Source organism: Varanus komodoensis, unplaced genomic scaffold (genome assembly GCF_004798865.1).
Source record: "Varanus komodoensis strain SLA01 unplaced genomic scaffold, ASM479886v1 scaffold7_3, whole genome shotgun sequence".
NCBI lineage: Eukaryota > Metazoa > Chordata > Lepidosauria > Squamata > Varanidae > Varanus > Varanus komodoensis.
Genome location: NW_025336480.1, coordinates 19423505 through 19450658, shown reverse-complemented (window position 1 = coordinate 19450658; position 27154 = coordinate 19423505). Strand labels below are relative to the sequence as shown.

Sequence of the window (27154 nt, the reverse complement as noted above, 5' to 3'; positions counted from 1 at the left end):
CTGGATTCAGGGGAAACAGTGGGGTTTCATTCACCACTGATAGTAGCAGTGCAGTCATTTTCAGCACTTGGCCCAAGAAGGTCAGGGTCATCCAGAGGAGATTAACATGGCTGAGGGTAATTGCTGACATTTTTCTATTTTGTTGTGTTAGGTGCCAGATACAGTACCCTAAGCCAGGGTTGAAGTTCAAAGGCCTGGTCACCAGAAAAAGGGAGTACACGGGGAGGAGGGGCTGGTAAAAAATTTCCCAGTGGCTCGCTTGTCTGCCAAAGGTGAATCCTACAAGACTGCTGGGTCAAGACTTCTTTCAGAAATCCCGGCACAAATGCTCACAAAAATCCCTTGGGAATCCCAACATTGAGGGACTATGCTGTAAAAGCATTGCCCATGTGGGGTAAAATTTGCATGGGTGAGAAATTCGGGATTCCCGTAGCCAGAGGAAAGCTGAGATCACACATGCCCATATTTGGAGATTATTTCTCTAATCCCTCATCTTCATGACACAAAGTTTGATCAGCACATACGTGCAGGTGAGCCAGAGCAGAAGTTGTGCTTTCTACTTATTTCTGCAGAAATAAGTGCTTCTTCCTCCATCTTGCCAATCTACAGGCCAAGGATGGAAGCAGCCACATATAGAGGGAGGAATGGGATGTACGCAGAGAAGAGGTATGGAAAATCGATGTGTCTACTTGTAATAGTTTACAAGCCACTTAATGGCAGAGGTAGATGCTGGCACCATTGGTATTGCAGGTTGGGTGGTGGGAGAAGGGGAAAAGTGCAACACTAGCTCTGAAACTAATACCACTGTTCATTCTGCAGCAGGGACCTGGGAAAAAAGTGAACTGGGATGCATGTTTACAAGGTGGATTAACAGGAGCAGAGGCCAAGGCAGAGAGAGTAAGAGGTAGTGAGAGTGAAAAAGGGGAAAACAGGATTTTGAGCACACGTTCAAGCTCCTCTCCTCCAGGCATACAAGGCAGCACCCCAGTCATAGAACTGGGCAGAGGAACGCATCTCTGCGAAGTGTTCTTCTGGGCTGGCCCACAAGCCTAAGCTGCAGCCAGGCAAGTGTGCTTTTCCAGTTCTGCAGTGCCCCATGGCTCCGGAAATGCAAGCAAAGGATCATAAGCAGGCCGTTCAGTCCCCCTCCCACTAATGAACTGACCAGGGCACTTTGCTGTCCATGTGTGTCCATGAAAGTGCACCTGGCTGTGCATGTCTCTTTTTCTTTCTATTACTAGACCCAAAACACAGGGGAAAAGCAAAGTGGCAGGGGAATGAAGGGGCAGTTGGGTGGCGGACATGCAGGGCACAAGGGCGACCAGAGAGATTTGGTAGAAGGCACTGAAGTGGGGCATGCAGGGCTGTGGCAAATACAGCAGCTGCCCATGGTGGCCTGGCACTGCTACTTATAATGTTGCTGTCTGGCTTCAAAGCACATCTGATCACCTGTCAGTGGCTGCATCCTGCTCCAGTGAGATCCGAAGCAGCTGTGCCTTGCTGCACCAACTTGCCTGATGCAGAGACACTGTTAGCAAATGTCTGAGCCGACCCCATAGTCAGTAGCCACTCAGTGGCCTGTCTTTTGTCTTCCTTCTCGTTCATTTCCTCGAGTACGGTATATGTGCACACTTCTGCCACTTCAGAAATGCTCACCAAGTCCCTTGCCATTTGTACCTGGTCAGTTTTACACTTGTTTCAGAGAGACAGCACCTGCTGAACTTTGGTTAGTGGTTGGTTAGTCTTCCCTGGGCCAGCCCCTGGCCCCTGGTGCTGCTTGGGTGCCAGCTACAGTTGTTGTGGTGGCTTCTCTAGATGCATCTACAGCTGCAGCCTCTTTAGGAAAGAGGAGTTGCTGCATGTGGTGAAAAGGTGCAGCAAGTTGATAGCAGGGGGTGGGGGGAGAGTAACTGTGCCTCCACCCTCACCTGAGACAGTGTAAGGAGTGCTGTCCGCTCAAGCTTGGTTCCCAGTTTTTCTAGTGGTTCACCTGTAGTAGGCAGGGAGTGCATTATAAGCATGTCCCAATCCACAAGATGGTACCCAGGCAGAGGCCTGCACACTTCTGGCGGAAGATCCCTGATGTCTTGGAAGCAGACTTACCTTTCCCTGGGAGGCATTTTCCTCAAGAAAGTACTTTAGGATGCTTTCTGAATGGCAAAAAGTCCTTAGTATTGGGGTGAGCAACCCTGGGTTCAGACAGTGTGGATGCTGGCCTGATTTATTTCCTGACATCAGACAGAAAATATGTTGGGCTGCTTGTACTGGAAGAGAACATTGTTGCTGAACTTTGCTAGAAGGGGTTGCCTGGCTGCTGGGGCAGGAGTGGTGAACTGGAAGGATTGGCTGTTGCTTCAAAGCAGGAGATTTTTGGGCTGTGCCAGGATTGGCGGGGTCTTAACATAGTCACTTTCAGGCCCTGCACAGCTTCAGCAACTAGGCATGATGGTCCATGTGATACAGAGCTCAAAACAACTTGATGTGCTTGTTACAGAATGGGATGGAGCACAGCTCTATCCCAGAAAGCTTGTTTTGAGTTGGGATTTCCCCAAACAGCTCCTTCAGGTCATGCAGCTTCTCCATGCACTGTGATAGAATGTGAGAGTAGCCCCATTGTAACATCTGCACAGAAAACCAAGAGAACAGACCCAGTACTTCTAGGCCTCTGGGCTTGCTGAGCCATCCATCCACATGCCTAGTTTGGCCTTAATACCGTAAAAGAATACTGCAGCAAAGAATGTGTCCAAATTCTCGCATGGTGCTTTCCCCCCTTGACTTGTCTGGAGCTCCAGATATCTTGTGACTAGACTCCTGCAATGGCTGTGTCAAGGGATCTTTAGAAATGAGTGGTGGCAAGGACTCATTGCCTGCCTGCTCTGTGGGATTCATGGTATGGTCCTGGAGCAAGTGAATTTAGCAAGCACACTTTGCAGGTTGCAAAAGGACTTGCAGCAACTGTTTCTGGGTTGAATAGTAGCCCCTTTCCCACCCAACATGGGAAAGGCTGTTATGAGGAACAATAGATTAAGGCTTCAGTGGTTGGAAGAAATTGATAGCAACTTTCCACCAAAAAGGGGTGGTGGTGGTAACAGTGGCTCCTATTTATTATATAAATGTGGTGCAATTTTGCATACAGTATCATGCTATGGGATTCTATGAAATGTCAAACTACTGCACAACTTTCCCTTTTCAACAAATACAGAATGTTAGCCTAGAAATGTCCTTTGCAGTAGGCAGGTAGAGGAAGGATGACTGTAAGACACAAAAGAAACTGGCAGCTCCCTGAAGATCACTGTGCTTATTATAGAGTGGGCCAAAAGTAGGTATACTGTACTACTTGGGTCATGGAGGACGTCACACAGTGGACAAATTGAAGGAGTTCATCTTGTGAGCATTTATCAACATTGGTGCTACCTGGAATTTGTGTCACAGTATTGGGGACAGGTTCCAGGAATGCTGCAACATTGATGGAAGATATTTTGAGTACCTAACAAACTAAACATGACCAGATTGGCACTGTATACCTACTTTTGGCCCACCCTGTAGATAGCTAGTTCACATGGGCAACAGAAAGTACTGTGCAAGCAAGTGAAGAAGTGAAAGAAAGCAGGGGGTGGGGGAGGAGGTTGCCAAGGAATGAGAGTGAAAGCAGGCTGTTGCACACAATACGTGGTTTCTGGGCAGATTTCAGGAAACAGTCCATACATCCGGGGGCGGGGGGTGGGGAGAGGCAGTGTTTTGGCTGATTTTGCCCAAACAGTCTGCAGATCTTTTCAACAATCCATGATAAAATTGCTCTCCCAGGTTCAGACAAGACATTCACCCTAGAACAAGCCATAGGTTGTGGAGATGACTTGTTGCTCCCAAAGAAGCCATTGCGTGGGATATGGATTAGGCTTGAATTACCAGCAATCTGTGGTTAGGTAACCATGATGAGTTTCAGTGTTATGTGAGCTCAGTCAATGCTTCTGTTTAATAAATATCAACTGACACTGCTGTTAAATGCCCAGATCCTGCATGGTTTCATAAACCATGGCTTATAAAGTTGGAAGCAAGTACTGAAGCTTAGTGCTCTTCTCTAGACCATTCTTTCATGCACCAATTCAGACCTTAGTTTCCAAGCCAGTGTTCTCTGAGATGTCTGAAATGTAACTTACCAATTAAGGATAATAAACTAGTTTAACCCTGAAATCCTGGAAAGCCATCGCTTGTCAATGCCCAAATAGCAGACCTAGTATGAACCAGCTTTTTATGTTGCTTACAGTGTCTAAACAAACTTTTTATCTATTTTTCAGTCCAATTGTGTATGCTATCTGGCAGTGGCAACTGCACAGTCTTGTCAAATTTTAGATAAAATGGGCCATTACACAGTAGTGGAAGAAAAATTTTTCATCATGGTCTCTGTGCATCACACACATATGGGGCTTAAGTGATAGTGGAAGGCCTAGCTTTTTAAAGTACTCATGCTATCCTACCTGCTGCCATCTTTCTTACATTACCTAGTATTTGAAATCAATTCTAATTGCATACTTTCCCTGCTTGTCATACTGACAAGACGTAGTTTAATTTCAAACCTATTGGCATATTTCCCTAATGCAAAGTATTTATTTACTCTTAATATGAAAACACTACATTTACTCTCCTTCCTTCTCCCTTTATGTTTGCCCATATATGCCACAATCCTAAATACATTTGATATAATCCAACTTCTAGATGGCATTGCACAAGCAAGGTGAATAGTGTTCTCCTGCTTCCAAGTTCCTATTCAAATCAATGGGAAGCCTAGGAATTGATGAGTTGAGGTTAGTTCCACAAGTACTCATTCATAAATCCTTCATGTCCTGATTCTGCATTTTTCTGCATTTTTTAACTCCACATGAAAATTTTGATCTCAAAATCTGAATTTCTAAACATATTTTATACAAAATAGGCAATTTAATTCATTTTAGTAGATATTTAAGGCTAACAACATCATTTTTGGAAAAGTGCACTATCTCAAGGATAACTGCATTCTTATCTTAGGAAGTGTAGATCAAGTCAGCTTGTATCAGAATTCTTCATACATACTTGGGTGAGGCCTGTCAACATGCATGACTGAATGTGTGTGTAGATCAGGTACAAACCGCTCACATGCAAAGGATCTATGAATCTTGGGATTAAGAGTGATTATGTAGCAACCAGTACTACTGATATATTTCCATGTTATGAATCCTAGTGTTATGTTTACAAATGTGTGCGCTTTATAAGTTGCTGTCTAAAATGCTTGAAAACTGAGTTACCAAAAGGTTCAAGAAGTCTGCATTACATGGTTTTTTGAAGGAAATAGTTTGAAGGCCTACAGAAGAGAAGTAAAAGGGTTAAAAACTTCAGCAATGTAATTGGAAAACTGGTATATATACTTACAGCAGAGAGAGTTGATTCATTCTTCTTATTAAGGCATTTTTCTTGTTGACCAGCATGAACCATTCTTGCATCATGGCTTCTTCTTCTTCAGTATTTCTTCCTATGAAGAAAAGAAAAAAGAAAAGAAAAGAAAAGAAAAGAAAAGAAAAGAAAGGTTCTATTATATGTAGTTACCCAAGACAATGTAACCAAATGATAAGTCTCAGATTCCTCTCTCATAGGTCAGAACACCATAAAACATGAATGCACGGTTCTAGATATAAGCTGTAATAATTTAAATAGTGTCTGAGTGGTGTACTATTTGGGTATCAGGACTTTTCAGCTTCCTTCCCACAGTGAAAAGTCTTTAAAGATGCTCCTAGCACTCAAGGACTGCTAAGGGCTACCACCGGAAGGAAAGCAGACAGCTCTCCCATGGGTGTGCATGTGGGCTGCTCCAGATCCTGGCCCACAGCTTTCAAGGTTTAGATGCCTGAAAGAAACTGCCAAACTCACATGTCACAGTGGTTAGACACCGATCCAGCAGGTGAACCCTTAGTAGTTAATACAGACAGTACGAAGATATGTGTGACCGGAATTTTTCTTTCTCCATTTTTATGCTTAGATTTATATACAGCCTCATGCTGGTTCACAATAAAATATCTACCCAATTCATGCTTCAAGGCAGATGAAATGGAAAAATAATGTCTCAGATATAAAATTTCAGGGTCAAACTTTCCCTGTTTGCTCCACCCAGCTTTAGTCCTCATCCAGATCACTTGTTTGCTATTTGACTCAGCAAAAACATTACTTATTGGCAAAGTGCTAAATGCCCTCCTACTCTCAACACTAAGCTCCCAATCCAAACTGGGCCTTCCACATCAGCTATTTGTGAAAGAAATATCCTGTTCTCAAGGGCAAATCTACATGTAGTCTGGTCCTTAGTCAGATATACTAGCATGCTATAACAACATGTCCATTCAGTAGGAGGGAGAACTATAGCTTACTGCTTAACTTCTCTTGTTAGCTACTCACCAAATTTCAACCAACTTAGATCTTCATGACTGAAAATTAGCTATTTTGTATGATGAGAGAAATGAAACATGTGAGTGACTTTACACCACAATGTTGGCCCAATAAAATATTCCATCATACTTCCATATTTATAATAAGTATCTTTGGAAAGTTGGTATTTCAGTATTTCAATAAATGATCATATAAGCATGAAGTGTAGTTTACTTTTAAAAGGAATTCTGCAATGTCTAAATTGTTACAGTGAATTAGGCCAAATTTCTGGTGCTGACGAAGTTGGGATCACATAATATAGTTATGTTGAAACAGGAATTTTAGATTCACCAAATTTTTGTTAAACCTATCATACATCCCACCCCACCCCACCCCACCCAACTAGCATATTAATAAACTTTGAAACACTCGGCTCATTATCTATCCCAAGAATCAGGCCAATGACTGAATTAGGTCAGCTGTCACACTCTTGTCATGACAATAAACACTAGGTGCAATCCACAATAATTAAAATAATGGCACTGATTTCTACTGTTATTAGTCAGTAATTACATAATAGGCATAAAGAAAGGTGCTAAATCAACTGAAAGCACTGACCATGTAAGTACAGCATACCAATGGGCTTTTATAAACAGCAATATATATAAATGAATGCAACTGTCCTTTTTGCTTTCTCTCAAATTCCCAACATTGAGTTCATCCCACTTCCATATCAATTTGGTTCTTTTAAATAAAAAATTTGCACAAAAATTCATCTACATGTATGAATTTTTAAAGCATTTTGCCTTAATATAATGTAATTTTAAAAGTTGCTGGTAGTTAAGCACACAATTATGTACATAGTTGCTCTGCATATATTCAGATTCGAATACATTTTTAATTGAAGAACATCTCAAAATTTGAAGATGTGAAAATATGGAAGGATAACTGAATTTTGCTTCTGGTATTGGTTCAATAGTGCAAAATTAGGTAATTTCTAATTAAAATGTGAACCAAACAAATTCCCGCCCCTGCATTTCTGCCAGTGTACTTCACCAATGACTCTTGGTTTAGCCAAATGTAGCATTTATCCCATTAAACAAAAGGCGTTTCTGGTGACATAAACAGTACCATTCTTTGCCTTTGTACACATAAGCAAGCTTCACTGAGTTCAGTGGCACTTACTCGGCAAAATGTGTATAAGATGGTGCCTTTCACTTTCAAAAATTTATTTGTAAATATGTTTACAGAAAACAAGAAGAGTAAGACAGACATTTTAAATTCAGGTTTTGGATGAGCCTTAAGAGCCTGTACTCATTGCAGGTAGCAATTGGGATGGTGGTAAAATTGGTGTGCCCACTGTCCCCACCACCAAAATGGACACGCTTCCCACGCCACTTGACTGAACCACTCGCACCCCATTATTAGCAGATGCCTGACTGGTGATCCAGGTCAGAACAACATCTTGTCAGGCCATGTGGACCATCACTACCATGCTGTTGGAGCCCCACTACCATTGGCTTCTCCACCAGGCTGTGGAATGCCCCCGCAGGGGTCACTTGCTTCAGTGGTGGTCATATTTTAAACAGCTAAGAAAGCAAGCAACACCTGGTGCTGGCATTTGACTAGGCTGGCCTGGAGCTGCAGCACCACACTGTGTGGCAGCCGCCCATAGACTAAGGCTGGTCTACAATGGGAGTGGCCTTATGCAGGCCTCCCCAAGCTCTTGTCTGTCCAGTTTTTGCAATATTTAGCCAAAGGACTGGCAAAGCCTTATGGGACTTAGGGCAGATATTCTGTGGCACCAGTAGTGGGCGGTGGCTGCCAGCAGGATGTGGGAAAGGTAACAATGGGGCTTGACTTTGCTCAAGTTGGAAAACTGGTGGGAAATGAGAAAAAGAAAAAGAAGCACCTTTAAATTCTGTCAAAGGCACTTCGTATCTTGAAACTAGTTTTGGATTAGTTCTCAGAGTATGAATTATTTCTTTCCTAATAGGAAAACTCATGATAATTCTTAATATTTTGTAAAATTTTGTAACTATAGTCTGCATTCCTGTAAAACATGGCATGCATTGATATGATAATATTTTGGCATGTAAAGCCTAGAGCATCATTGCAGGATAACAATGCTTCCAACATGGTAGTGGTACAAATAACAATAAGCAATAGTAATAACAATAAAGTAATACATAAGGAGCTCAGTGATTCTGAACAGGGCTCAAGAGCAGAGCAGCGGAACTCTCACTGCAGGCTCACATGGGTGGAAAAAATGTGTGTGTGTGAATATCTTTTAAATGCCCTTCTGCAAAAGCCATCAGGGAAATTATTTCGGTCAGCTCCAGTCCCATATGGCTGATGGGTCCAATCCAGGTCCATCTCAAGATAATGGACTTAGCTCTACCCCATCCTAGCATCTAATTAGAATACCCAGTTTTGGACCCTATGTTGGTGAGACTATTGCACAAAACAGCTTTCCATCTACCGAGGTTTCTGGTGGAGGAGATACCTCTGCCATATCCTAACTGCCTTCTCTGAGCAACACCATGGTGTTAGAATTGCACTCTAAGGCACTTTTATATACCTTGAGGCTGGTTCATGTGTAAAAGGGAACAATTGGTTATTTACTCCATGGTTAATCATGGTCAGACAGCACTAAATGAACATGCTGTCTCCTGCATACTCATTGTTATTACTTTCTGAACAACCTAGGAACACCCGGTTCTCGAGATGTTCTTCTGACATCTGAACCCAGTACACTGGCTTGTCTGGGATTAAACAAACTATGGGTTACAACTCTGATTTATTTAATCTTCAAAAAACCAGACTGCTGTGTTTGGTCAACACAACCAACTCAGGAACAGGCCTTCTTGAGTTGATTTGGAAAGTGGAAGGGGTGAGAGTTAGCACAGTCACTCACTCCCAAATCCATGGGCTGTTAACCAAAGTTTGCTTGATTCTGTAAATAAGGTACTTCTCTCAGTACTATTTTTAAGAAGCCTGTAAAATAAACTAGCATTGTCATCATCACATTCAAGGCAGGAGATTAAGGATGTGAGAAGAGTGGCTTGCCTAAGGCCGTCTACTGAGCTGAAATGAAGACTTTGTAAGTGACATTCACTACATTACTGCAACATTGATCTGAGTCTGTAATTTAAGGCACCTGGAACTCATAGATCCCACTGTAATCCACCAACAGATATTTCTTTTAACTGTGGAGTAATAGAAGTGGGAGGTATCAATGTACTTAATAAGAAGCTCTAACAGAGCACATATAGAAAGTGGTGGCATCACACTTTTCTCATATTGTGACTTTACGCAAGGCTATGTCGAAACTAGCTATATTGTGACATAAAAAGAGTCGACCAGGAGAGAATGATCTATTATATTGGAAGCAGTGGAAAGGTTAAGAAGAATGAAGAGACATGCAGATTTTTCTGTGGGGGTGGTTTCAGTACACTGGAGAAGGTAGAAATCAGATGGGAGGGAATCATAAACAGATTTAGAGGGAAAATGGCACACTGCAGGATCTTGGAGGCACAGGATAGAGAGGAAATTGGACAGTAGTAATGAAGAAACCACAGACAGATAGATAATAAATAGATTGAATAAATTTAAAAAAATGCAACTTAACTGAAGTCAATGATTTGTAACAGGATATGATCTAATTTGACTCCCCCACACAGTGTAGACAGCTATCCAGTTTTACTTGGGAAAGGATATTGCTAGATCCAACATTTAATATGCTATATTATATATACCATTATACATTAATTTTTTTTTGAAATAGAGCAATTCCCATGTTTCAAAACATCAACTGGTCATCTGCAAAGACTGGTGAAAGAATCTTCAATATGATTACATCCTTGTAAGTATCAGCAGTTAGTTGAGTTTCAAAACAAGATTACCATTCTTTGAAATCAGGCATGTATCTCTACTGCTTGATGTACAAACCTCCAGAAACTGGGGCAAAGTTTTGAGGTGCTGGGAAGAAGATACGTGATATACACAGCAGCTTAGAGAAACAAGCTGAGAAACAACCATGAAAAAAAATAATAAAGTTGCCAGCATGGTCAAAGTTTATATTTTGGTCTGCTAGACTGTAGGGTGAAAACAGAAACTAAGCTGAAGTGAAGCTGGTCAAGAGTATATAAGTCTAAAGAACAGAGGAAGGCAAGAGGAAAGCATCGAAAACAGTTGGCTTGCTATCCCTGAAGTCTACCTTTGCAGGAGTTTCTGGAAGTAGGCGGGGTGCTCCAATCTTAGCCTGACAAATGACTATCATTCTTACCAGATAATATTTTAAAAGCCAAATATCCCTTTACTGTGGCTGGGATCCTGCTCCCTTATCCCCTCCTTCTGCACATCAGATACATGGAAGGGTGACTGGAATGTCATTCTAAGGGAAAATAAGCAGGCAGTCAAATATTGTGCTGCTGCTGCTGACCCCTCTGCCTTGTGCACTGTGGTCGGCAGGAGGCATGCATTCTTTGTACAATGTGTACTAGTACAAGTTGTGGCACCATCTCTTGTACAACTTCACACAATGTCTTCCATTAGTTCTTGCTGATCATGGATCAGTTCCAGGGCCAGACCTTTTTTCTGCTAGTTTATCTCTGTATCTAGCTTGTGCTGTAACTACTCTGGAACTCCAATATGAAAGCACTATAAAAATAAGATTAACATAAAATGGTGTGTACATTACACAGTAGTTGTCCTTAATTTTTGACAAGGAAATACTTTTACTATAAATACCAAAATCCTAGCTTCATGAGTACAATTTTAGATGGTTTCTCTTTCTAGCGACAACTTTTAGTCTAAAAGCTAAAGTACATACATGAAAGAAATCAATGTAAAAATTTCCTTATATATTAAGGACTATGTTATACAGAACAGTATAGGAAAAAAGGCTAACATGTTAGTGTGTGTAAACACAAATCCTTTTTTGTGCAACCTAAAGTCTTTTACAGTATGTAAGCTGATCTGTAGACTCGGCTGTTTTTGTGTTCTCTTTGGACCATGTGATGTGCCAGCACTGGTCATGTGATATAAGTTGTGATAGGCACAAATCCGTAGATGACAACAACAGAAGAAAGAGTAAAAAGGAAAAGCTGAGAAAAAGCTTGTTATTTGGAAAAAGGCCAATTGTATCCCGATGAAGGCCTTTTTGATCACTGAAATGACACATGCGCACAATATTAATAGCAGTTGGGGGATTTTTTTAAAGGACTTGAATTCTTCCACCAACAATGTAGAATGCCTCAGTTGTGCACAATTAAAGATATTTTTAAACAAGTTTAAAGTTGTCTTGTAAAACACCATATGCAGAACTTGGCATTCACTTTCCTTCAGCAAGGTGAAACAGGTCCACACAGTAGTGACATACTTGAAACCTACACTTAGAATTTCTGAATAAAAGATAAGTTTCTTTGGCAACAATTTATTTGGTGTCTACTTTATGAAAATGGGCAGAACTCAGTCAGGAGTACCTGCTTTGTGTGTGTTTTTTCACTTCACATCTGGTGTAAAAAGCCCCTTAAGTTTAATCTGTAAAAATGGTTATGAGTAAAATGTATCTGTGTTGTTGCTTTCTAAAGAACCACTGCCACACAGACTGCAATGATGAAGTAAATGGCTCAGTATTTAGATGCAAACCCAATACTGCAAAAACAGTATGAGCTTTTTGAAATATACAAAAAGTATTTAAATTTAAGGTTTAGTGCTTCTTTTCTTTCTTATGATGTTTATGCTCTATAAATTACACTATAGTTTTCATTCTTTTAGAAAGGAGAAAATATCCCTTTAAAACTAGTAAGTTGGACCATTACAAATTGATCCTGACTTTAATAACTGGTTAAAGACCCCTTCAGCTCCATAAGTAGAAAAAAAATATTAAAAGCCTGTGATCACAGCGAGCTCTCTCATTTCTCCTCTAACCATTTGTTATTTAATCCAATACTAGTAATCCAATTTGTCCATCAGACTTTTAAAGGGCAGAATGCAACTTCCCCAGCTTAGACACTTTTCAAAGTACAATATATTTTTCAAATGAATGCTGGATGTTTCATTTTTTCTCCCAACTGTTCCTTGCTCTAATGTATGAGGGGAAAAAAGAACAAGATGAACATTGTTCATACTGATTAAGTAAGAGCTCATTAAAGAGCTGTCAGTGCCGTACTCTGAATATGCATGAAGCATATAATCAGATCTAGTACCGTCACTAGAGGAGAATACGGTAGGTACAAAGGATTGATTTAATTACTTAGAGTGGGCTGTAGAGGTAAAGCAGTCTTGTTAGTACAAAAAGAAAAGGAGGTTGTATTCTGGCACAGTTAGGGGAAAAAGGCAGTTTTAGCTTCTGCCACAATACCTAATCTCAGGAAAAAGCACTTTACAATGTAGCTTAAAATGAAGATTGCCACTGTTCTGAAAAAGGCTGGAATTCATCTTATCTTGCTTAACCTCACCTGGTTAACTATCTTGCAGGCGGCAGTTTCTCTGTTTAATCATAATTGCAGTTACGCCATTTCATCATATGGTTACTAGCCGTTTTGGAAGAGGTCCTAAATGAAGACTCCTTTGTGCTTAGAACAACTGCATTTTAAATGTATGAAATATATACATGTTTTTCAAAACATTTATGCACAACTTTTCAAACCAAATAGAAAACAGGCTTATTGATTTTAAATGTCATTTAACAGCTAGATATCCAGAGAAGAAAAAATGAAAAATATGATTATTGTTATTGTTAACCCCTTTTATCTGAATAAGGGTTATTTTCTGATAGCATTGTATGGAATTCTGTGATACAGACTACTATTTCTGACATGATCGATGGTTTCTATAACAAACATAGTTTGTAATACTTTATATTTGCTCCTTAAAAGGTGCAGATTTAGCCTGTTAACTGGCTTGAGAGTTACTGCTCCATTCTGGGGTTTTCATTACTTTTCACCAATAATTTTCTTTTTTCTTGATGTCAAACCAAAATATTCCTGTTTCACAAATCACAAGAAAATGGCTAAGACCCTAGTTATTGGTTAGCAGAGAATTCTAAATATTCTGAAAGCTTTGATCTGCATGGAAACCTTTCAATGTTAATAAAGGTTTTAAAAAGGGGTGTATAATTTTGTTTCACAAGCCTAAATGTGGAATTTAACATGCTTTCAAAAAGCTTCATCAGCTTCGGTTAATTTTATGATCAAAATTTTTCGCATTTGTTATTCAAGAATAAACAAGATTATTGTTCATCTGATATATTTGTGCTGTAAACTTTGGTGAAAACTGAAATGTATATATGCATCACTTCCTCTGCTGGTCCATGTGAATGTAGCTTTATATTTAATGTGTATTAAATACCACTTGCAGAAGGGTGGCCATGTTCCAAAAGGTTTGCTGTTACAAAACCAATGAAAACCAATGAAAAATAAAGCCACAAAATGCTTATACCATAATAAATGTGTTAATCTTTAAATCATTACAAAGTATTTTAGTTTTATTAAATATCATGAAGCCTACCACTACAATTTTAAAATGAATTATTAGTTTTAATAATCAGTGGTCTGCTGAATAGTCAATCAGAATCAGCATATGCATGTTTAAAAATAAGGATCCACTGAACACGTGCCTGTACTAAACATGCAACATACTTTTCTTATAGAATATAAAGTTTGGGGTTTGTAAGTGCAAAGTTTCAACTAACATACAATCACAGAAAAGATAACACATCAACTACTAAACTATTGTATTCGACCGCTACAGGCAAACCAAGCATGGATTGACCTTGACTGACTGTACTTACAAGAAAACAGGATTGACTATGACTATGCAAACAGGAAAGGAGTGCTGCAGCACATTACAAATATTCCTTCAAGTAGTTGCGTCAAGAAAAGCAGCAACATGTAGAGGCAGGACTGGTTTGCTCTATAAATGGATGAACACAGTAACTCTTCTACACATTATATGATCGTAAATCTGTCAAGACAAGCCAGGGATGACAATAATATTTGAAAAATATCTTTTAAATCTAAATGTTTTAACTGCTTTGTCTAAATGAATTACAGTCTATAGAAGATAACCAATAAAAGGTTTGTGTGTGTGTATGTGTGTTTTAAAGTCATTATACGCATGGCAAGAAGTAACAAGTTCTTCTTGTGCAGCCTTAAACAACCATTGTTTAGCACTTTTATTTGCACTGGATAGCCTATCTGTACTGGTAATAAAAAGTGTAAGGCATAGGCTTGGCTGGAAGGTGAAGCTGAACAAATGAAAGGCACATGCTCTTGTGGAAGGAGGTTGCCCAATTTTCACTGATTCCCCTGTCTTCCAGCTGCACCCTTTGTCCCACATGCCATCCTTCTCTGGACTGACCTCCAACCTGCAGGAACAATGTTGGAGAGGGATGGGCACAGGGAACACAGCAGGAGATAAAATGTAAGGCAGCCCGGTTCTTTGAACAGACCAAGCCATAACATATTCTTCATCCATTTGATGGTATTATAACAATGAGGCTGGTTTGCCAGTGGCAGTGTGGTTAACAATCTCACTGCAACTCTGCATGCACTGGTTGTGTGCTGACTGATTTGTTATGCATGGCTTCCCGTGTCACCAAAACCTGGCAGGAATGGCTTGCTGGGGTGGTTAACAAATCATCTAGCCCCATGGCTTGTAGTAGGGTGGTTTGTTAACCAACTCCAGAAGCCACCCTTGATAGGCTTATATAACACAAGAGGTCATGGTGGGGGCTTGGATCAGCCACATGGCACCCACAGGCGCTGGAACTCACTAATAAGCCACAGGTGATCATGCAAATTAAATAATACAGTGGTATCTCAGCTCACGAACGCCTCAGTTCACGACCAAATTGGGTTGCGAACAGAAATTACATAAAATTTTTGCTGCAGGTTGTGAACTCTGCATCGGGTGACGATTGAAAGCGTGCCCGCCTTCCCTCCACGGGCACGTGCGGAGCGGGGGGAGTTGGTCGCGATTGTGCTGGGGGGGGGAGATGGCTGCAATTGTGCCCGTGTTCCCTGCCTGAGCATGCCCGTGCCCCCCCACTCCCGCCTCCCCCCAACCCCCCCGCACAATCACTGGGGGGGGGGTGAGATGGCCACGATCTTTGTTGTTCTTTGTCACTTTGCTTCACATTTTTGTGAGTAAAAAAATAGTTGCAGAATGGATTAACCTTATTTACATTGACCCTTATGGGGAAATTTAACTTGGCTCATGACCAATTTGGGTCACAACCAGAGTCCTGGAACGGATTAAGTTCGTGAGCCAAGGTACCACTGTAGTTAATAACAAAAGAGCATGTTAGTAAATCCTTATAAAGAGTGAAAAATATTACTGTTTGCATTGTTGTATTACGTAGAAAGAATATTAGCAGTCTTAAATGGATGTTATTATGCTAGATGAACTTCATGATATATACATACATATGCAACCACACACTCTGTACATCAGTGAATGCTGACAATCAGCCTTAAGAGAGAATCAACATACACTGACATAACTCAGAGACTGGGTATTCTCAAACTTTCTCAGGGATTGGCCGTTTAAAAAAAAAATCACTATATTTCTATACTGCCCAACATTTGCTAAATTCTGGTGAATTTGCCTGAAATTTTCTTGGATTGAATTGCCTTTGTGGTAGGCAGCCCTGAGAGCTTGGGCTCTTCCTTTGAGGAAGAGTTTTCCAGTGGGGGATGTACACAGGGAGGAGTTGTTGCTCCCCAGTGGAGCACATGCTTTGCACAGAGAAGTTTCCATATTTAATAAGTAGCATCTCAAGGCAGGGCTAGAAAATTCCTGCTGGAAACCCTGGACAGCCAATGATGACATGATGACAGTACCAGACTAGAGGACCAATGGTTTGACTCAATATAAAGCCACTTCTTTTTCCTAGGCAATATCTGGAAGTTTTTCTGTAAGTTTCTATGGCTGAGTACAGAACTTTTGACCAATTTGTTGACTGGAGAATTAAGGAATGTATACAGTTCTTTGTTTTTCCAATAGTAAAAGTATAAATCTGCATGTCTATGACAGCTCTTCTGAGCTATCAGATTATAAGGTGAAAACTTCAATTTGCATTACTTACAAAATCAAGTCCATCCACATGATGGTGGAATGTTTTTTTGAAATTCTATCTGAAATATTTCATGGCACTTTCACTCCCTTATGAACACATGCTCTTTGGTGATTTACAGTAGATGGAGTCCAGTGATATCCTAGCACTAATGCTAATGATACCACACTAGTGCAAACCAATATTTGTCCAACAGAATTAGCAGCATAATGGAAAAAGCAGAATTTCAGTAGCACAGCAGCAAAAGGTGTAATTTTTATTTAATACAAGGGGCATGAGTGTGCAGACCTTGCTTTAAAGAAAAAAAAATCACTGTTTTTTGCTGTTGTGCTGCCAAATTTCAGCAGCAAATTGTGCTTTTCCCTGATGCATTAATTAAGTTGAGCAAACATTGATTTAAATCACAGGTGGGAAACCTTCTTGACTGTGGAAACATTTGACACTATAAGAAATTGGCTTGGAGACTACCACACAATAGCTACCATGGAGGTGTGGCAAAGAACAAGTAATATCCCCAAAAGACTGAATACAAAGCAAAAGTCAGGTTTGAGCCCCAACACACTAAACCACTAGTTTCCGCACCAACAGATGCCTATTTCACAGCACTCCTAATTATTAGTAAGAAAATGTACTGAAGGGCACATGATTAGCAGTAGTGGCATCCATTGGCAGCGCAATCTCTACCATTGGTTTACACTAGTTCATGAGCACCAGCAGCGGATGATGCACTGTGGGTATCCTACAGTAATGTTGCAATCCCCTCCCTACCAAGAAAAATAGGCAGAGGATGGCATTCTGGACTGGGACTGTAGCTTGAGGATATAAGAGCTTTAACCCACTTTATTCTCCTATGGAATGAATCTGGACTAAGGTTTCACTTCTGCTTTTTAAAATAGTAATTCAATTTACAGATAACCGATGTGCAACAGAAATTGCAGCTGCAGGGGTACAAATCTGATTGGCCCTATAGTGGGGAGGTATTAAAGCCCTATTTCCCACACTAAGGTCAAAATACAGATCAAGCCCTCTGTGTCCACTCTAGAGTAAAAACAGGAATGTTCAGTTTTAAATTAATGTTTGTTTTGACCCTGAGGAGCCATTGTACAATTGCCTAGTAAGGGCTGCCATATAGAACTTATTTGCCTTACAGTTTCAAATAAACAAGTAATGAATACAATCAATTGAAACAGAATTGGAAGTTCTGAACAATGGCTTAGACTAATGCAAATAGAAGACAAAGACTTTGACCCAGTTCAGCACTTCCAGGAAGAGAAGCACCATATATTTGCTTGGAAGAAGAAATAATTGATGTTTATGTCTTTGAATATGCGTGAAGTTTCTTGCTGAGAATTTATACAAACAAGAATAGGTTGCTAAACCTGATACCTGAAGATAAGTTTCAGCTGAGGAACCTGTGAGGGAACCATATAGAGGGTGAAACATTTCCTCACTGCTGAAAATCTGCAAGCATTCAGATCAGAAGCACCAATGTACCAGTTTCTCAAACAAAAATGACTAGAAATCACAGGAACCCTGAACCAGAATGTTATTGTTAAAGTGGATCTTCTATTCTTCACTCCTCTTAATATAAAATAGTGATTGCACTATTGATTGCAAAACATGTCCTAAAGTGTTTCCAATGATTCACAATACAAAAAAGTATCTGAAAATATTATGCTTGCAATTCAAAACCTATTGCACAGGATATTTTGCCAATTATACCAAATTTACTTACTAGTGTTAATCTATTTTGCCTTGTAAATTGATTGGGAACAGAACTTACACAAATGCTTCTGCATACAGGATGCAGCTATGCTGAGAACTCAAGATACATTTTGCCCTCCACTGACAGGAATATTTCAAAATAGCAATCATTTGTAAGTGTCTTCAGAGAAAACAATTCTATGACAGTCCCATAAAATTCTTCATTAAATTATAAAAATGCTATAAATATGTGGGGGAAGTAGCCACAGTCTGCTTTGATTAAGCAAATTTCTACTGTCTTAAATCTTCATAACTGGATTTTAATAGGCTGGCGTGAATGAAAATGTATCCTGGAAAGACAGATTCTTTGGTGGTTTCTTTTTCCAATCCTTCAGAAGTGCCTAGAAAAAAAATGTCTAGTGCACGTATGCATAACCTCTAGCACATGGGTCCTCAAACTATGGCCCACTATGCCCATTTATCTGGCCCGCCATAGAGGTTTTGGACTCGCCTCACGCACGTGCTGGCTTGCTCGCAAGGAGATTGTTTTGGACTGCTTGGAGAAAACCATCTCTGCGCATGCATGCCCCCGCCCCCCTCTGATCCACGCCCCCTGCTCACACTACCTTGGCGGTCTGCACCCATCGCCGGCACCTTTCAACTGGCCCCGTTCAAAAAGTTTGAGCACCCCTGCTCTGGCATAAGGATACAGAATCTTAGGCCCAGGGCTAAATTTGGCCCTTTAGGGGCCTAATCCAGATCCTGAAAAGGCTCCCCTTCTCTTCCCCAGCTGCCATACATTTGATGGTTTTGAAGCTCTTATGCTTTATTTCCCCCTTTCTATAATATTGAAATGCCTCTTGTGAGGATTAGTTACTGCCAGTAAGAATGGAAAGCTAAAATATGTTGGCATGCTTGGGTCTTGGAGCCCTGCTGCTTTTTCCTTTGGTCTTGCTCACCACTGGACTGCAGCTCCCAGCAGTTCCTCTGAAATGCAATGCACACCCCAGGCTGAAAGAGGCTCTGCACTCACACTTTAGTGCAGCTCTTTAGAAGAGGGTCCCCTATGAATCACATGGCTATGAACAGGAGTCCTACTCAAGCATTCAGGTTAAGATCAAGGAAAGTGAGTTGGGGATATGTGCTCCACTCCTCTCCATTTAAAACCTCTTCATGATGACAGGTTTGTTGTTATGTGCCATCAAGTCATCTCTGACTCATGGAGACCCTATGGTCCAAAGTGCCCTATCTATGACAGCCTTGTTCAGCTCTTGTAAATTCAAGGCGGTGGTGGTGGCTTCCTTTAGGGAGTCAATCCATCTCATATTCGGTATTCTGCCTTCTACTTTCCTTAGCATGATTGTCTTCTCCAGGGAGCTTGGCCTTCCCATGATGTGCCCAAAGTATGACAGCCTCAGTTTTGTTATTTTTGCTCCTAGGAGAACTCTGGTTTGATTGGGAAAGGTCTGAAATAAAACTGTAAGCATGTTCAAGTGGACAAGATTATAAAGCTACATATGATCAGACATCCTGGTAAGGCATAGAGAGAAAATAGTCAGGCATAGAGAGAGAGACCATCTACAATGCTTTGTTGTGCACCCTCCCTGTTTGTACTTGATGTATTGGAATAATCTCCAAGATCTTCTCTTGATTCACTACAGAGAAGTATGAAAAAGTCAGATTGCGTATAAGCCCCTAAATTGTATGTGGAAGACAGGTAGTACAGACCATCAAGCAGAGGAATAATGACTTCATCCCAGTACATCCTTGACAGCCATGTTCTGTTCTTGACATCATTGTTCCCTCTTGGTAGCAGATATACACCCCAATTTTAGCTTGTGGGTTTAAGGTGATTCAGTCCTGGTAAAACCAAGCACACCAGTTCAATTTGACTGTGAACTGGGTTGCTAGTACTGCTTTACTCTGTCAGCAGAAATAAGTGAAATTATTTATGGAGTAATGGAGTTAAAAGGGTTGCAGAACTGCAGAAACGGGAGACAGTAGTCAAGGATATCTATGTGCAGAACAAAAGTTACATAAGTAGTATCCTTCTAGATATGAAAGTGAACATGTTTAAATGTATACATTTTATTGTAAATAAAAAGGAGCGTGGTACTGCTCCCAAGCTCAACTGGAAATAGTTTAATATTTACTTATTAAAACTTGGTTTCTAAAATCATTATATTTAAATGCAACATTGCATTCGAGAGTGTGCTTTCTAGTAAACAAATACTAAGTACTTTTGTTGAAAGTCAAATAATGCCTTTTAGGCAAGTTGTAGCCACTAGATCTTTCTGTGGATGTTTAGGTGTCATATTTAAGGATTTATTTTTTTAAATTATTCTACCCACATATATGTCATTATGAACCTATTAAAATGAAACACTGTCAAGAAGACAGATAAGAGATCAGTGAAAAAATCACCTGGTTAAAATAAAAATAAAAAGGTGTTGCATTAAAAGGCTTCTCTTGTATACGAAAAACAATGGTGGGAAATCTATATTTTAGCACTTGTGCTCAACAAGCACTCCAAACTATACCATGAACAGAAAAGAAACCTATCCTTTCTAATAATCTTGTGACAAAAGCTAAAAGACATCATCCTATTAACTAGTGATCTCAACTGCTAATGCAGAGTACTTCCTGGTGCCTTTTATGTAGAATGCTGCTATTAAAAAACCACTAAACATTCACCATGAGCAGCACAGAATCATTCATCTTTTATCAGCATCTCTTGTTAGAAGAGTATGAGTGGGACTGAAGGTGTCATTGATATTATGGAGTGGAAATTAATCAGAAATTTCTCTCATATTTTCCTCATCACACTAATTTACTTTTGTACAAATTTCCCCTTGCTAAAAAGTTCATACCCAACCCCCTGTTGTACTCTTTTAAGTTGAGAATATTCAACGAGCACATCAGCTGAAAGGCACCAGGTCCTTACACAAAAAGCATTCGAAATTCTCATTTAGTTGTCTTTATTTTGCTAGCGCCATGTGGTCCTTGAAGATGTAGAAAACACGGGAAGCCGAGTAAAGATCAGAGCAAGCTCATTAGCATTCTGACAAAATTGGAGTGGTGGAGATGTATAGTTTGCCTAGTTTGTCGTTTTGAAAGCTACCGGTGGTAAGCTTTCTGTTTCATTGTGCTTTTGTCTTTTTTGGGGGGTTTCAACACAGCAGGGTGTTTGTTAGCCTAGGTTTTCACAGTGCATTGTGGGAACCTTTGCTGCACATTCACCATATATAGTATCACTCTAGTTCAAGTCAAAAAGTTTTTCTCTCTCTATTTATATAATAAATGTCTATATTGATATGTAGTTCTTGTCTTGTCAGCATTCATCTGGTCAAGTGACTTGGGAAAAAATAAACTTCAAATGTGCTAAGAAGCTTGTATGTTGAAAATACCTCCCCCATTTTAAATATATCACCCTTTCTCTACAAGCGGACAAAATAAAAATAAATTAATTTCAGTAGCATGTTTATAGCAAACTATGACCCTATTTGATTAGAATTTAAAAGTAAATCATTTGCTGAATAATATCCCAACTCTCACTGTTGAAGAAAAGATTGGTTTAAGCTACAGAATTATGCAAATAATGAATTACTTCTTAGAAGGCCTGAAAAAGTTATTACTTTAGCCATTTCAGTTTTTTAAACACAAGCCTCACTTTGAACAGCTAAAAGGGTTACATTAATGCCGCTATTTGACACGAATGTTTCCCAACTTGTAGTGGAATGGATAAAGGTCTTTTTGGATGAATTTATCAGTTAAATCCTTGTGGCTGCCCTCCTATCTGAGATGATGACCCAAAAGAATGTCAACAGCTCATTTCCCAGGAAGCTGGAAAGAGTCACTATACAAGTCATAATCTGCACATTCTCAAAGCATCATTTCAAACATTATGTTTCACAAGCTGTTTAAAGTCTTTTTTTTCTCATCTCTGCTATCCACAGTACTTTTGTCCTCAGTGTTTCTGAAATGCTGAAATGATGGGTTAAAGAAATGTAAACATAATTTTATGAAATGCTCCCCTGTTTTTCTTTATACACTTATTTCTTGCAACTCTACACATATTTTAAATGTATCTAACAAAAGTACAGCCACAGTAGAGATCAACTGGTCATCCAGGCTAAAAGGAGCAGCAATACTGTGCTTTATATTCTAACGCATTTGTTGTGAGATAGTAAAACAATTTACACTGTTGTGTATTTTCATTTGGCTGGTGGAGATAAAACCAAGATATGGAAGACATTATGAGGGCTTTGTAGTAATGGCAACATACCATGAAATAATATAACATCTAAATAAAACCTCAATAAATTATTTTCTTGTGTCCAGTGTTTGAACTGGATCACTATACATATTGTGCAACAGAACAGGGGAAACTCAAAATCATAGTTCAATACTTAATACTTATTGTGGGATGACTTGGCTTGGACTTTAGGGGAACAGACCAAACAACACAGAAAGAAATTGTGTTTCAAAATGACATGTTGATAGATGCTCACCAAGAATCTTATCTAGATAATGCAAAACAATAAAATTAAGTATTTTATTGTGTTTCTTCCAATAAATATTGGTGTACACAATTGTGCATTTCCCTCTTTCTTACACTGTCTTGTATCACTGGCTTGGATGTAAATGTGCCTTGCATGAGGAGAAAGGCACTTCCGCTTGCACAGGCAGCTGCACCAAATTTCATATTACCTGTTCCACTGCAGCCCCTGTGCCCCTGTTCCATGATTCCACACATCTCTCAATCCCCAGGAATGGCTGGGCCATGTGTTGAAGGGGCTGCAGTGGTGTTTGAGAAAAGCTAAGAAAGCCCCATTGGGCAAGCAAGTCACTCTTCCCTCTGTGTAAGCCAAAACAGGATCAAAAGTGTACTAGGTTGTTTGGGTGATTATAAACAAACTACACTGACCCCATTTGTTTAATATGGGAGATACTGCCATATTCAGCCAGTGGGACTAAGTTTAGAACAGTGTGTATGATGTAGATAGTAAACATGATCCATACTCAGAGGGAAGCCCATACAATATGATGAAAGCGCTGCTTTTTCTCCTGCAGGTACATGGTATACCACCAGGCTGTTACTAAAAGGCTGCAAACCCTGTGTAGGTTCCTGCTCAGCCCTCTGCTGAAACTCCCCTCTAATTCTCTGTAATAGCCTTGGATGCTGACTCACACGTGCATTATTCCAAATGTGGAGAGGGAAACTGAAACAGAGTTTCTACTGGAAATACCTCCATTATTCAGGTACTGTGCCCATGCAGGAAAGGAATATGCCTCTTCAGTCTAAACTGAGATATTAGGGCTATAGCCATAAAAATATTTAGAATTTTTATTATTAAAGGAACTTATAACCAAATAAATATGTTAGAGTGCCAAGAACAAAATCAGGTGTTTCAGAATATAAAAGCCTGGGAAAATCTAAATCATCCTTAAGGTGTAGAATGGGTGTCCTATTTTATTTTCTGTCTAAACTTCTGTCTCTGCAGTTTCCATAAAATTTAATAGTTAAAGCAGGATTCAGCAAAGTTCGGTTGCAATCTTATAGTTATATATGATAAAAATAGAACACTTTGAAATCAAAAAGCATACATTTCTCCAGTGTTGTCTCAGATTAATTAAATGCAGTCTTCTGCTACTTTCAGGTCGTCATCAACATTACGATCTACTCCAAAACATTTAATTTTTTTGCCATGTTCAAACCTATTACAAATTCAAATTAACAGGATTCTCTACAGTAAAAACAACCAAATTATTCCCTATACTTTGTGATGTGCTTATGGTTGCAGAATTATTGATCTCCTTCACTGCATTCTCCTACCAAAGTTTTGGAATAAGAATTGTCTGGACCTGCCATATCAAATTAGAGGGCACTCAGGAGTGTCTAAGTCCAGCTTTAAAACAAATATCATAACAATTACTTAGCCATATGGAAAATAGAGTATGTCTTTCCAGAAAGCTTTTATATGTTTTCTATTTCAAATGTCAACTTCATTTGAAACTCTGACTTGCAACTTATCAGTTTGCTAAATATTTACCTGCTAGCTCACCATGAAAAGTATTTCAAATGACAGAAACTTTCCTAAAATCCAAATGAATAGCAGTCTAATTTCCAGAGAAAATTAAATGAAAGTTTGATTTCAGGATGCGTGGCAAGTTTGAGAAACTAAGTGCTTGTTGAACCTATGTAACAAACACCCATTTTTACATACATAGACACATGTGTTATGTAGAGCATTCTCTGTTGTATAAAATGCACATCTTTGGGAGAGTCTACATTGTCCTTATGTTGAGATTCCTATGACTGAGAGGCCAGATGTTTCACAAATGACCAACAATTGGAGGTTAGAATAAATTAATGACTGATTTCTGAGCTTTGATGGAATTACGCATACTTCTTTTCTTAATGTGCCATGTGAATGTTCCCCAGTTAAACTTTTTTTTGACAAGTGAGGCCACCCAGCAGAAAACAACTGATGCAAAACCCAGGAGTAATCCCTCTGTTTAGTTCAACACTGTGGTTAGCCTTAACACTGCCTCTATTATCCAATGGATTTAGAGAAAGTTTCATTTATTTGTTGGCCTCAGTTTTCAACTTTGTTGCCTTCTTTAAAGGACCCAAGACCTATTCCTATGTAAATACATTTGCATACAGTCACAAAGAAAATGTTCTGGGTCTGTGATTAAACTTGCACAACTAGAGATAGCTCCTGTGAACATATTTGTGATCCCACATAAGTACTTTCTCAAATACATACAAGTAAATGAAGCTGAACCTCAGGTCTCTTTACAAGAACCTTTGTAGTTAAGAAGTAAATCACTGCAATCTACATGGGAATATACAGGACTGAGAAGTAGAACCAAATTCTGTGCACTGGGCAGCAACAGATTATTTTATGTTACATGTACAATGGCTACTGGGCTCATAGTTCACTTTTTTGTATAGTGTGATAATCTGGATATTACTGGGTATGCAAAACATTTTTTCATGACTAGGCCACTGAATATTTTATTTCTTCATTTCTTTAATAACCTATTTTCCAACTGGTTTAGTTCTATAAAACACTAGCATTTATAATTTAATATTCCAGTATATGAAGCATATGTTGTACACAGCTAATTTAAGTATAATACCATCATATTTACATAATTTCTTTCTGCAACAATGATATACAAATTTAAAGCATAAAAATGGCAGCTTTAAAGAGTTCAATCCTATCATACAATTCCAATTTTGAAAGCAAGAAGTGGAAGAATCCTTATCATTACAAGCCATTTCTTTTAGACAAAATATTGAATGCTTTTTGCTTAAAAAAAAAAAGTTGACCTGATTTTTTTTCCAGTGGTGACCACAGGATAATCAGTACAGCATATGCTGTTTTATGTCTTATATGAAGTTGATGTTATATTTTTCGCTGCATGTTAAAGGTTAACATATAACTAAGCTTACGGAATCTATGCTTTTGTTCCTTAACGTTGACTAAAAATATTCTGAAAATGTGTGTTTCCTCAACCATATGAGGGCAATTAGAAAACCGTGGTAACTGCAAGCTAACTTATCTCTCACCCAGCATGCAATTAACAAAATAAGAAAACATATTTTATTTCCTATTTATCTTTTTGCTCATTAGTAATGAACATATATATTAAAGCTTTACTTTCCCAAATGCCAAATCCAATACAGATTTCACTTATTGCACTAAGCACATCAATACCCAAGCAAATGAACTACCCAAGTGCCCTAATTAACAATTTTGCAAGTGAATGCAGACATTAGTGCTACACTACAACCATTAAAGTCTATTCTATGCCATATCGGTTTCTGTTAACATTTCAATGGGCCAATTAAATGACCTCCCCCTCCCTCAAACTCAATTAAGCTATTTGAACATCAATTGCTAACTTGCAATGTATTTTATGCAAACCAAGCAAGCAAGAGAAGCATTTTTTCACCAATGTTAATGATGTTCTGCAGGGAAAAAAGATTGTAAATGTGTCTATGCTTAGTGCTTTTTAGATAGTATTGTAGCAGTACTGTAATGATACAAGAGCAAACTTGATCTAGGCACACTGGTTAACAATAGGCAGATTTAATACGCTTAAATTTTATTTTTAATTTTGTAGAAATAAGTGTTATTAGCAAAACTGCTTTCTGTCTGACATGTCAGGCTATCTAGATGAATGTTAAGGCTTCAGCAGGATATGCATTGACCTCAGTTGCTAGAGTATTGTACTAACGTTTTTTTAAATGTGGCATACAACCATGCTTCTCCTGAACTTTGTTCACACAAACAGCTAGTTCAGTAAGCTAAATATGCTTTAATTCTTTGTGAGAGTGGATTTAAGCACTACAGCTCCCACATATTGGGAGGCTACTAAAACAACAACAAGACATTCCAACATGGTGGTGTTCCATGTGGAGAATACAACAGGTGAAAGCCTCTTATCCTGAGCATCCACCCAATCACACATAATGTTTCCACCTCAGTGCTAGACATCTCTGTTGATTGCTACTGATACAAAGAAGATTCCTCAAACATGAGATGAAACAAGTAATAACTACCACAAAACAGTATTATTGGGGATGGACTTATGAACTAAAGAGTGAGTGCAAGTGCCCACTAGTAAAATATCTACACTTCTTATTAAGCTGTTTCTTAAGAGACCATTCCTAGCACAGGGAGTATGATCGTTTCTTCTCTAAACATGGAAATAATTAAGATATTCCATCAGCAATTCACCCAAATTGATTCCTCATCTTGGAGAAAAAAAAAAGAATATATTCTGATACGTAAAGGTGGTGTGAACACTTGGAGAACAAGACAAATTTCCCTGTATTCCTAATATGTACCTAGCACAGTGTACTTTTTATTTAGATGAACATGGTCTTACATGAACAAGATCTTACATTTATCAACTCAGAATGGTATTGCATACTTGAGATTCTGTGAGCACACCTAAGAT

General features: G+C 39.1%; 1 protein-coding gene across 1 annotated transcript in view; it reads right to left on the bottom strand.

Moving 5' to 3' along the window:
* EHBP1 (EH domain binding protein 1) overlaps window positions 1-27154 on the bottom strand; it is a 333031-nt gene that overhangs the window by 11645 nt on the left and 294232 nt on the right. The window contains exon 22 of the mRNA XM_044454620.1: window positions 5404-5503. Within this exon, the coding sequence (XP_044310555.1) occupies window positions 5404-5503 (100 nt within the window). The remainder of the gene's footprint in view (window positions 1-5403; window positions 5504-27154) is intronic.